We start from the raw sequence: 13,313 nt of genomic DNA, 5'->3' as shown, positions 1-13,313 counted from the left end.
GTCCCTCATTGTATTACTTTTGCCCAAAAGATAGGTTAGTCAACATGACCACAGTCTAGTGAACTTCATTGCATGATGCAGACTATTATTTCGTTTCACGTATGATGACATACTTTCGTTTTAAATTCTTTGTTGGCATTTTAATCTCTAAACAAAATACCTAGATGCTCCTGACACTAAAGAAATTAGTAGAATATCAACGGTTTGTTGGTTAGACAACTTTTTCCTAAGTATCAGCTCCTTAGCTGAGACATACAGCCTCTTAAGAGTAGATGGTAGCGTTACTATATCTGGTTCTTTGTTTTATATCCACCAACAGCGGCATGCATACAGCTCCAAGGAGCTCTTTGTACATGCAGATTCCTAGCCATCTCACCCGGAAGGAAATAACCAGTGATTGCAACTCCATCTCCAAAGACGACAAATTATAACTGACTAGAGTTGTCACCAAATATTTGTCTCATCACCAACTGTGAAGGACTTTGAGACACAGGCGTGCATGTTTCTTGCTAATAACACGAACGCAGAAAAAAATGAGGCAATACTGAATGATTTGTTATCCAGTCAGCACTGACCAATACCAGTTTCCTGTACCTACTAAAAGTGTCCTACCTTGTGAGTGAAACATTACAGGAATAGCAACTCCTATCGTTCTTAGGGCTAAATAACTATAATAAAAATTGTACAAATGTCTCTGCTCAGCGAAAAGATAAAAAAGCAAGAAGCATATCAGCAGTATTAAAATGGAGAGAAGTTTTAACTTAGTGACCGTGTCCAACACTCAAAAGCTGCTAAGTCATACATTAGTTTTCCCCATTATATTTTTGCATATAGTAATCAGATTACCACCAGATTTAAAATATTAATTTCTTTGGCAGAGGCATAGCTATTGCCAACAAAATAAAAATATATTTTTTTTAAAAGGAAAACCTCACTTTCTGACATCATGAGCCCAAATTATGCCTAAGGACTCTGAAATGTTTTTTCCCCCATGTAGGAAAATAAGTGGACACAACTGTAGTGTTTAAAACTATAAAGAGAACTGGTGAAACTGAGCCAAACAAATTATACACAACAATGGAGAACAGTGAAACAAGAGTCCCAAAACCTGGGACTTTCATAGCTAAGAATGAGTTCAAGCAAACATAATTCTTACAAATAATAAATATGTAGAATCAGTTCACTTTGCCCTCACATTATAGTAAGTATCTGTTTCTATCTATAAGCAGACAGAGAATGAGAGGAAACTGGAAACTTTCTCTCAGTCTCTCTCTAATCTTAGGGTTTTTACCTACCTGCTTACAAGTTTTATAAAGCCACTCATTATTGTAGTATTCGAGCACCTTCCATATAACATCAATAGCAATAAAAACGTCCCTAGCAGACTCCATGGAGACTCTGGCACTTTTGCCTTCTGAGGGTAAAACCTCTACTCGGGGTAGGGTTTTTTACATTTTATTCATTTACTTTTTTCAGCAGGGTCATAGGGTAGAAGTGGGTGCCAGTGTTGTGTCATTCTTACTGTAGAAAGGACTTTTCGAAGGAGAAGGTTTCGCAACATTTCCTAAAGGCGGTCAGACTCCAGACCTCATCTCCTCTGGAAATTTGTTCCATTGCTGGATCGCCTCAACTGACAATGCTTTATCTCCCACACTTCATCCTGGCTTTTGTGCTCTGCATTGGCCCAGCAGAGCTGTCATAGTAATTAACAGATTCAGTCTTTAATATATCTGGGACATGATCTGTTAATTCTTTGAATATTAGGACCAACTGCTTAAACTGGCATTAGAAGCTAACAGGGAGCCAGAGGAAACACTAACACAGGCCAGAGGTGCTCATGGCAGCCCAACCTATGGAGAAGACAAGTAGCCACGTCCTGTACCACGTAGAACCTGTGCCTGTTTCCTTAGGGTTAATATCCATCCTTTATGAACCAGAGAGTGTAAGTTTCACAGACTGATTGCTAAGCGATTGCCTTACATAAAAAGAAAGCAAATGGAAAGCCAATGTGATCTCTGATCTTGTGGCAACACAGATACTTTCCAACAATCTCGTGCCCAGGTTTCCAGAAATGCTTTTTTTGTTTTAAATAAAGACGAATCCAGGACAATACGGAGAGGAAAAACCACCACCAAAAAAAAAATGCAATTCGGACAAATATCACAATTAAACACGTTATAAGAGTTTTCAATCACTGTAAAAATGTTTAAAAAGCTGAAAGTTGGAAATTATTAGATGCCCCATTCAGACCAACATTTCTGTCCATTTCTGCAGGGGGAAGGGTCACATTTTTCATGCATGGGGAAAGCACATATGTTCTATTTAGAAAGAGCATTTTCCTGTGAACTGTAAAGGTCCTTTATTGCTATGCATAATAGGCTACATCAGATGCACATCAGGGAGCAGAGGAAAAAAGAATGAAAGACGTTAAAAAAAAAAACACCCTGAAAAAATTCTCCTACTAGACTATATGTAAATTTAGGGTGGGATTTCCCAGGAACTTTGAAGCGAATAGATACAGACACAGAATTTTTTAGGGCAAGTGCACGAATAGTGAATAAAATAAACTAATCATCCGTTATTTATTTTTATATAAATATGTTACACTGAGGCCTTATCCAGCTTCTACTGGCTCAACTCCCACTGATCTCAAAGGGAATATAAGTTATCCCTAAAAACACCAAAACAAATATTGGAAAACCAGTCAGACTGCTAGAGAGCTGACCACTAGCGTCGTATTATGAAGTTTTCAAAAAGAAAACTTAACCTGACTGCAAGATATTTTTAAAAGTTAATCATGAATTCCAAATATCACAAGTGAAAAGTACCAAACAACATTTATTTTGATCATATCAGTGTATCCACACAGGGGCCAATAGATTATTATTTATTAACTTAATAATATTTTATGAGCTGGGATGGGACCTGTCATAGGAAGTCCCAGGAGGTTTTGACAGCTGTCTCAAATGCCTAATGGCATTATAAGTTATCTATTAGAAGCAAGTGGACTTATCTTCTACCTGGCCCCACAACAGCTAGACATTCCCTTTCACAAGAATGGTTTACTAGCTTGCTTGTACCAATTCTTTTAGAGGCCTGATCCTGTTCTTTAGATTGGCACTTTCAGGTAAGGGAGTGACCACACACATTCTGTAAAAGACATATGCACTGCTCCCATGCCATTTGGTCAGACTCTTCTAATTAGGCACATATGCATCCTTTACATAGAAGGAAAGGGTATTAACTTTGAATAATAATCTTTATTAGTTTATTTTAAAAGGTACATTGCAATCCTGAGCTACTGCTTTTGTACATTTATCATCATACAAAGACATGTCATTTACAGTTTGAAGAATACATTTATTGTGCTCCAAATCCTCATCTGAATGTCACTTTGTCCTAACAGGAACATAGATAATTTAAAATAATATACGTATCCCTGGAACATCCACATTAATTTACCCCAACCCCATTATCTACAAACTATTGTCTTCTAAAGAGCTCAGGACATTCTTTCTGAATTTAGCAAAACACTAGTTTAAAACTGTAAAGATGGGCAGTACAAGAACTGGTCCCTTAATCCTTTGTGAATACATCATTAGAAAATTAAACTGGTTTCAGTTTCCGCATTCTCTTGAATGAATTGCCAATGTCAAATTGACAAGCTATATTTTGGTGGAATGATCAGAGTAACAGTTTACTCATTTTCATATTGCAGCAGTACCTCCTTTTGCAATGACCAGCGCAAAATTCTCCCAACGGGAAAAGTTTACGATGATCAGATGAAAGTAAGAGGTAACCCATTGTCACCCTATGTTTAGCTAAATGACATCTAAGTATTATAAAACAAGTCATATGAAACATTTCCCTTCAACCCTGTAAAGGAACTCACACACACAACCAGAGCAAAGTTCCATAAATCCAAACATGGCTTTTAGGATTTGCCTGTAAAAAAAGAAACATTAATAAGTCCCAGGATCCTTGAAAAAAAAATTTATCCAAGTTGAATTCCAACAATGGATAAACTGACATTTCTGTTTCTAACTGGATTAGCAAAATATTGCATTTCTCTACCTGAAAACTGGAAAGCATACAGTGTTTACAAATGTTGTCTCTCTAGCAACAGTGTCAGTCTTCAAAAGTACACTCGTAAATTTCACTTCCTGAATAAGGTCACTATGATCTTAGGTAAAAGTTACAGTAAGCAGTTCAAGCAAATTGCTTATTGCTTAGATTTTAAAGCAAGCCACTTTAATACAGTTTTAATGAAAACGTAAGTACAAATGTGAAGCTATTGTAGAAACACTTATAAACACCTGTTGCTTCTGAGTACTTACTGACCACCCAAACAATAGCACTTAACATAATGATCTTAACATAATAAAAAGGAAACGTAAAATTTAATACTGTTTGTTGGAATTAAATTCAACAATACCTTTAAGACAGGTGCATGAACATGTAAACAAAGCTTTAGTATTCAGAGCTTGGGAATCTAGCAGCAAAACAAACTATTTGCATATAATGTAGTGCAATGAACATTTGTTCTTAAAAGATCCCCTGTCTTAAAACTACTTGTAATGGAATCCTTAAAGGAAAAGATTTAAAAATGTCTAACATGTAGCATCCAGAATCACTAGACTTTTTCACCTGCTATAATCTACCATTATAAGCCTATGCAAAACTGTGCTCTGGATAACTAACTTTTATGGCTCCCCAGTAACAGGCTCGAATAAGGCAGATCAAGCCTAAGAGATAAGCAATAGCCCAAGAAACATATGTTGCATGGAAACGTCTGGCAAAATCTTGCGTACCAACCTAAAAAAAAGAAAAACAAATGTCAGCAACACAATAGTCTGAGCAATTTGAGAGGGAAAAAAAAACTTAATAGGCACTGTCAAGGGTCACAGTACCTCTTTTTTAGTCCCATGAAGATGTTTTATGTTAGCTCAACAATGCCAATATTTAAAAATCGTACCAAAACTCAAAGAAATGGCCTTTAAACTACATACAGTTTCTTACTTTCACTCCCTCCACTACAGGCCAGCCCTCCACTACTCATCTGAGGGTGCAAAAGGCCGTCACAGAACCAGGGCAGTTATACTGTGCAAGTGAATGGTGTCAGTAAGCTCATAAAGAGAAAAATTCAACGCCTGTGCAGGGAGCTCCTTGCACCGCAATAGGTAGCTGTGGGGTTGCTGTCATTCAAAGGCTGCAGTAGTGACTACAGGTTCCATTACTGTTCTGCAGTCTGGGGACAAGGATGTAGACCCTTTATGTTCCCAACCCTATTCCCAAACCTCTCTTCCCCACCATGTAATAGAAATGAAGGAGTTTGGTTGCTAAGGGGCTCTCCTCAGCCTTAGAGGAAACGGGCTACATTCACCCCTAGAAGACTGGATGATATTTACAGTGATACTACATAGGAGCACCAACCTCTATTGGCAAACCATGGGAGCAGCTTTCCCATTTCACTGGTGACAGTATGAACTGTAGCGTGCCAGGTGATTGTGTTCAGCTCTTGAGATTGGAGGGTAAATAGGTGCCCGGGGAGAGGATAAGGTTGTTTTTTTCCCAGTAGCGTGTGGATTGAGGTACAGGTTTAAGGTTGTTAGGGTAGACATAGGTAAGTATACAGGAAGGGGAGAGAAACTGCAGGAATTTGATACATAGCTACAGCACACTAGAAACAGAACCCACATTCCTGAGAAGATGCCTTGTAAATGGGAGAGAACAGAAGAAATCCGCCCCATATTGGGGCTGAAATGGCAGATAGAGAGAAACCTTTTATGGTCCTGGATCTCAGATGGAAAGGGAAGTTTGGATTATGATTTCCGGTCTGGTTTACAAAAGGAATGTTTCACTTTGACTAGCCAAGATTTGGGCCAATACTTAATGGGATGAAAAGTAATGGTGGTTGGCTCCCACAGTAAGTGGTGAGGCTACACTATCAATCTATATCCCTTCATCCCAGCAGGTGGGTCAGATTTTCAAGGAGAAAACTGGAACACTGCAATTGGGGTGTCACAGAAAAGCATCAGAGTGAGAGGAAAGGGAATTTGGTAAGGAAATGGGAACAAAAAAGCACCATCCCCATATCAGGATGAAAACCTGGAAGCTTTATAGAAGACAGCAGCATGGGAGGAGACAGTATCTTTCTGTGACCACATTCTTGTCTCATACTACCAATTCTCCCAACATCTAGCTGTTACCCTTCCATCCTTCCCATCCACATACCAGCCAGCCCCATTTTCCCCTGCTCTCAAACTTCCCATCTCCCTCCTGACTCAATCTCCCCTAACCCTCTTCAACCCTCCTACTTCTCAGAAGTCTTCCCGCCCCAGCCCAATGCCCTTAAGCTGAAAATTGTTCCTCTTCCTACTTAACCTCTCTACAGTACTGCACCACATCCTCCCCTGTGAGCCCTCTCTGACAGAACACTCTCAGGGTAAGAATACACCTTATGCAACTCTCTAGACTAAAAAAATTCTTCCCCTCCCTTTCCACCACTGCCAGGGAGAACAGGGTGGAACTATATTGTGCTGCTAGTCCCCACTGAAACTGCACCAGCCCTTCTGCTGCCTGCCTCTCTCAGTGGCAGCAGCCAACACGACTAGCAGAGTGAGACTACTGAGCTGTCTGCAGAGGCTGGCAGGACACTGCTGCACAGGAAATACAAGAATGATTGTTTGGAGAAGCCTTCGCAGACTCAAAATCCAGAAGACTGGATCCAAAAAGATGGCAGGTCACCTGTGCTGCATCTGAACTTGAAGGAAGTAGGAAGCATAAACATCAAATTAAGGAATTGGATGTGGCGACCCTAAGAAGGCATAAACATCTGACAATAGAAGTGAATGTCAATAATGTGCTAGCCAATGCGGAGGGATATGGCCAAGTTCTGTGCTACAACAGACCTAGTTATGGAATAACTCAAGAGTTAACCTAGCTGATAGAACTTGGAATAACTATTAGTTAACACCAATTAATTATTGACTTCTAGATAACAAAAAGCACAATTCATCAGTAAGGCCACAGAATCAAAACAAAATTTGCTGGGTCAAGCCACCATAGGAAAAAGTTTGGGAACTTCACAAGAAGTGGAAAAACATTTCTTTCTATATTTCCTTCTCTGACTTGCATCTAGATTCCTAAAATAATTATAGTCTGAGAATCACAGGATTATAAATGATAAAATGTAAGTTTACTGAAGTAAGAGAAAGAATCAAAATCAGTCTGGATGACTGAGATGCTAAAGGAGCACTCAGGGATGAGAAGGCCATTGCAGAGAAATTAAATGAATTATTCGCACTGGTCTTCACAGCTGAGGATGTGAGGGAGATTCGCAAACCTTAGCCATTTTTTTTAGGGGACAAATCTGAGGATGTGTCCCAGATTGAGGTGTCATTTGAGGAGGTTTTGGAACAAATTAATAAATGAAACAGTAATATGTCACCAGGACCAGATGGTATTCATCCAAGAGTTCTGAAGGAACTCAAATGTGAAATTGCAGAACTGCTAAATGTGGTATGTAACCTATCATTTAAATCAGCTTCTGTACAAGATAGGAAGATGGTTTGTTTATGTGGCACCAATTTTTAAAAAAAGACTTCAGAGGTGACCCTGGCAAGTATAGGCTGCTAAGCCTAACTTCAGTACCAGGCAAACTGGTTGAAACTATAATAAAGAACAGAATTATCAGAGACCTAGATGAACATGATTTGTTGGTGAAGAGTCAACATGTTTTTTATAAAGAAAAATCATGCCTCACCAATCTACTAGAATTCTTTGAGGGGATCAACAAGCATGTTGACAAGGGTGATCCAGTGGATACACTGTACTTTGATTTTCAGAAAGCCTTTGACAGGGTCCCTCACCAAAGGCTCTTAGGCAAAGTAAGCTGTCATGCGATAAGAGGGAAGGTCCTCTTATGGATTGGTAACTGGTTAAAAGATAGGAAACAAAGGGTAGGAATAAATGGTCAGTTTTCAGAATGGAAAGAGGTAAATAGTGGTGTCCCCAAGGGGTCTGTACTGTGCCCAGTCCTATTCAACTTATTTATAAATGATCTGGAAAAAGGGGTAAACAGTGAGGGGACAAAATTTGCAGATGATACATAACTACTCAAGATAGTTAAGTCCAAACAGACAGCAAAGAGTTACAAAGGGATCTCACAAAACTGGGTGACTGGGCAACAAAATGGCAGATGAAATTCAATGTTGATAAATGCAAAGTAATGCACATTGGAAAACATAATCCCAACTATACATATAAAATGATGTAGTCTAAATTAACCATTACTACTCAAGAAAGAGATCTTGGAGTCATTGTGGATAGTTCTCTGAAAACATCCACTCAATATGCAGCGACAGTCAAAAAAGCTAACAAGGTTGGGAATCATTAAGAAAGGAACAGATAATAAGACAGAAAATATCATATTAACTCTATATAAATCCATGATACGCCCACATCTTGAATACTACGTACAGATGTGGTTGCCCCATCTCAAAAAAGATATGTTGGAACTGGAAAAGGTGCAAAAAGAGCAACAAAAATGATTAGGAGTATGGAACAGCTTTCGTATGAGGAGAGATTAATAAAACTGGGACTTTTCAGCTTGGAAAAGAGACAACTAAGCGGGGATATGATTGAGGTCTATAAAATCATGACTGGTGTGGAGAAAGTAAATAAGGAAGTGTTATTTAATCATCATAACACCAGGACTAGGAGTCACCAAATGAAATTAATAGGCAGCAGATTTAAAACAAACAAAAGGAAGTATTTCTTCACACAATGCAGTCAACCTGTGGAATTCTTTGCCAGAGAATGTTGTGAAGGCCAAGACTATAAGAGTTCAAAAAAGAATTCGATATATTCATAGAGGAGAGGTCCATCAATGGCTATTAGCCAGGTGCCCCTAGCCTTTGTTTGCCAGAAGCTGGGAATGGGCGATAGTGTATGGATCACATGAGGATTACCTGTTCTGTTCATTCCCTTGGAAGCACCTGGTATTGGCCACTGTCATAAGACAGGATCTGAGCTAGACGGACCTTTGGTCTGACCCAGTATGGCCATTTTTATGTTCTTATGATAAAATAACGGAAAGGTGGTTTTAACTAACTAAGGAGGGCCTAGCATGACTACTAATATGCAGTAGCATCACTACTAATTATCGTCAATATTTATTATATTTATTGGTATTACGTAGCGATTGCCATTCTGCATCACTCCAGTAATCTTTTTAAGGTATTGTTGTCTCTAACAGTGACCAATACCAGATGTCTCAGAGAAAGGTATATAGCTTCCACCATGAATTGTTATTAAATAAACTGTCAATGGGAGAATTTTGGTTAGTTGTTGGCTTATTCCCGGATTTCTATTCCTTATACTTTGTTAAGTTATGTAATGTAAATGTAGATGTTCTTATTGATCTATAAACTTTCTAATCCTTTCGGAATCCTACTAAACTCTTGACCTCAATTCCTGTAACAATGAGCTCTACGGGTCAGTGATACACTGGAGAAGAGACTTGCATTTCCTTTTACTAGTTTTACACTGGCTAGGCCAGAATCGTGGTCACACTGTGGCTGCTTTGCACCTATCTGCCAGCACAAAGCAGCTGTAAAGCCAGTTTAGCTGGCTAGTGGAGGATTCCACCTGCCTATGAAGAAGGCGGCGATATCACCTGTCAATGAATGATACCACAGAGCGCATTGCTAAGCTGCTGGTGCATTGGGCTGATCCCTGGCTACCTAAACAGCCCCTGATGTTGTGAACAGCTGGTGTAAGTTATATCAGGGGTCAGCTTGGTCCCCAATGGCCCCAGGACGAAACCCCTTTTTGTCCTCCTCTAGTCTTGGGCACTGTTCCAATTGGCTAGAGCAAACATAAGAACAGCCATACTGGGTCAGACCAATGGTGCATCTAGCCCAGTATCCTGTCTTCCGATTAATAGGCAGCAGGTGCTCCAGAGGGAATGGACAGAACAAGTAATCATCAAGTGATTCATCCCCTGTCGCCCATTCCCAGCTTCTGGCTAACAGAGGCTAGGGACACCAACCCTGCCCATCCTGGCTAATAGCCACTGATGGACCTATCCTCCAGGAACTTATCTAGTTCTTTTTTGAACCCTGTTATGATCTTGGCCTTCACAACATCCTCTGGAAAAGAGTTCCACAGGTTGACTGTGTGTTGTGTGAAGAAATACTCCCTTTTGTTTGTTTTAAACCTGCTGCCTATTAATTTCATTTGGTGACCCCTAGTTCTTGTGTTATGAGGAGAAGTAAATAACACTTCCTTATAGATTTTTATAGACCTCAATCATATTCCCCTTTAGTTGGCTCTTTTCAAAGCTGAGAAGTTCCAGTCTTATTAATTTCTCCTCATATGGAAGCCGTTCCATACCCCTAATCATTTTTGTTGCCCTTTTCTAATTCCAATATATCTTTTTTGAGATGGAACGACCAGATCTGCACAGAGTTTTCATGGTGTGGGCATACCATGGATTTTTACAGAGCCAATACAATATTTTCCATCTTATAATCTATTCCCTTCTTAATGATTCCCAACATTCTGTTTGTTTTTTTGACTCCAAGATCTCTTTCTTGAGTGGTAACAGCCCAAATTCTTGCCGTTGCCTTTTAATTTCACTGCATGATGCACTGGTCTACTTTTATTGGACAGGCTAAGTAAGAACATCAAGATTACCTTCTCCGCACTTTTTGTTATTTTACATCTCTCTATCTGGCCCTCTTACACATCTACCTGTAAACACATCTGATGTTCTAAACCTCTCTGCATGTGCAAATCTTTCCATGTCTCTCATAATTTTTGCTCCTCTTCTCATCTCTCCTATATCCATTTTAAGAAAGTACCATCAATATATATAATGCTATATCAATATATGCAACATTAAACTATGTCCCTTTCTAATATAGCCTAACAGCTTGTTTGATTTTTTTTTACCACTACAGCACACTGACCAGGTGTGTTCACTGATCTTTATGAATTGTTACAGTTAAAACAGAATCCATCAATTTCTTTCAAGTAGCTAAAATTATTTTCTTACAGTAAGTATCACTTTGTGCTTGTCTGCATTGTATTTGTCAGTCATTGTGTTGTTTAACTATTTACCTCTCCAGTTACATAGGCTCCTTTTGCAAATTATATCTTCTATCTTACTGTGACAGAATGTATACACCCTGTGTTCATACCCTAAACACTATTGAAATAATTTTAGAAGGCACGTCTTGTAAGGTACCCTTTGAAAACTTGTAATTTGCTGGTCAGTATGGTCCTGATACGTGGCAACATTGTATGTAAAGTTATAAGATTTGCCTGTATAGTGTTATTAACACATGATTCAAACCCCACATCCCTGCCCAAACAGAGGGCAGCAAACAAGTCTGTCCAAAACAAAGAAAGGTGTGCTCTGCTTAATTTGCACTTAAGCAGTAAACGCGTCATCACGCAGGAAGGGAAACAAAAAGAAAGCTCAAAATCCAGCAGGGAACATTCTTCTCCATAGACTCTTTGTCTCCTAGTGTCCAGCTGGAAATGTTTTTCAAGAGAAGGACTGAAACAATAAAAAGAAGGGACAAACGTCCTAAGGCACCCTTGCCCCTGACCATTATATTCACTGCACCTGAAGCAACAAAGTACTCTGGGGGACAAAACCTGACCTTTAGGGGTTTGGTCAGTAAAGCTGCTGAAAGCATGTGGTGAGAAATTTTGTTTGAATCTGATATAGTTTGTTAAGTTGGGTATTAGTAAACATTTTATCTTGATTTTCCTTTATTTTATCTTTATTTTCCTTTTTGACTTTTATGCCTCATTACTGGTATTCACTTAAAATCTCTCTCTTTGTAGTTACTAAACTTTACTGTTTATCTAATCCAGAGTATTCAAATTGAAGTGTCTGGGTAAATATTTGGGGTGACAAGTTGTGTGCATATCCATCTCTTAAAGGAATAACTGACGGAATATAATTTGTACTGTCCAGGAGAAGGCTGGGCAGCATAGGACATATGTTTCTTGGAGAAAATCTAAGACTGGGGATGTGATGGGGTCACCCTGCAGTATAGCCACCATTGATGACAACCAGAGTGTAACCCAAACGTGGCTGGCAGGCGGGAGGAACATACAGACACTCAGGATGTGGCTTGCATGTTTGTGAGCGACTCAGGTGAGAGCTACTTCAGCAAGGCATTGTAAGGCACCCAAGGTTGCAGGGCAGGAGCAACATAACTGCTCATTAGTCTGGACTGTATGCTGGTATGTCACACTTACTCAGTGGCCTTAAAGGTGGTCTTGTGCATAGTACTCTATCAGAAGTTTTCTACAGACTATATATATTTTACTCCCGTCCCTCAGGGACAGGAAGGTTTAGCCTACATGGCTTCCAGGCAGTCTCTTGAAGCTAGATCAATATCACAATTGGAGCTGGTCACAAATGTTCTATTGGAAAAAGCTGAATTGTGAAATTGAAACATTCTATTGGAATGGGTCAATTTCAATGAAAGGGCTGATGGAAACCAGACCTAAGAAGCCTAATTTCTTGCCTATATGGCAGGCTGCTGGGGAGCTCGGGCTTCCAAGCTCCTCACCTGGCAGGAGGCCAAGGAGCATTCCTTGTTTCAGAAACACTAAAATGTTCCCGTTGAGGGAATGCTTCAGAGTTTCCAAAACTAAGCACTGTGAAATTTCAGTTCTGCAAAAAATGTTGAGGTTTTGGCTTTTCATCCCAAATCAGGAATAATTTTTTTTCCAAAACCTCCAAGTTTCTCATGGAACTGAAATAGAGTGTCCCAGCCAGAAGTGAGCTGTAGCTCACGAAAGCTCATGCTCAAATAAATTGGTTAGTCTCTAAGGTGCTACAAGTACTCCTTTTCTTTTTGCGAATACAGACTAACACGGCTGTTACTCTGAAACCAGCCAGCTCTAATCACCACCTTAAAAGAGCCCACCAGCCTTTTAAAGTTGCATGCCAGAGCATAAGTACGTGATTAATGGGATGGTGACAGGCAATACTGAGGTAGAAATTGAAGAGACTCTACTTAAATGCTGGAAAAGGGAGGAGACCCACTGAAAATTAATTAAGTGCATTACTCACAGTTAATCCAACTCCAATGAAGATGCATATCATTCCAATGGTAATGTATGTACAGCAGCGTCTTCGTGGGAGTGCACTTCCGACAGAGGAACTGTACATGAAATGTTTATTAGATTAGATCCAGACAAAAATTTTAAACCGTTTAATGTATGCCATGTTAATGTTATATCACTTTAGATTTTAATCAAAATGTTGTGTGGTACCAAGT

General features: G+C 39.4%; 1 protein-coding gene across 4 annotated transcripts in view; it reads right to left on the bottom strand.

The window, feature by feature from the left end:
* Positions 1-3,240: 3,240 nt before the first annotated feature.
* Positions 3,241-13,313, bottom strand: part of PIP4P2 (phosphatidylinositol-4,5-bisphosphate 4-phosphatase 2) — a 61,408-nt gene continuing 51,335 nt past the window's right edge. For 3 of the 4 annotated variants that reach the window (XM_075125068.1, XM_075125067.1, XM_075125066.1), the window contains 3 exons: positions 13,106-13,196; positions 4,702-4,815; positions 3,241-3,945 (listed from right to left, as the gene is read on the bottom strand). In XM_075125068.1, coding sequence (XP_074981169.1) covers positions 3,935-3,945; positions 4,702-4,815; positions 13,106-13,196 — 216 coding nt within the window. In that variant the 3' untranslated portion in view covers positions 3,241-3,934. Of the gene's footprint in view, positions 4,816-13,105; positions 13,197-13,313 lie in introns of all 4 variants that reach the window. The other variant, XM_048841194.2, reaches the window with a different exon arrangement.

Source organism: Caretta caretta, chromosome 2, assembly GCF_965140235.1.
Source record: "Caretta caretta isolate rCarCar2 chromosome 2, rCarCar1.hap1, whole genome shotgun sequence".
NCBI classification, from domain to species: domain Eukaryota; kingdom Metazoa; phylum Chordata; order Testudines; family Cheloniidae; genus Caretta; species Caretta caretta.
This window is presented reverse-complemented; position numbering and strand designations above follow the sequence as displayed.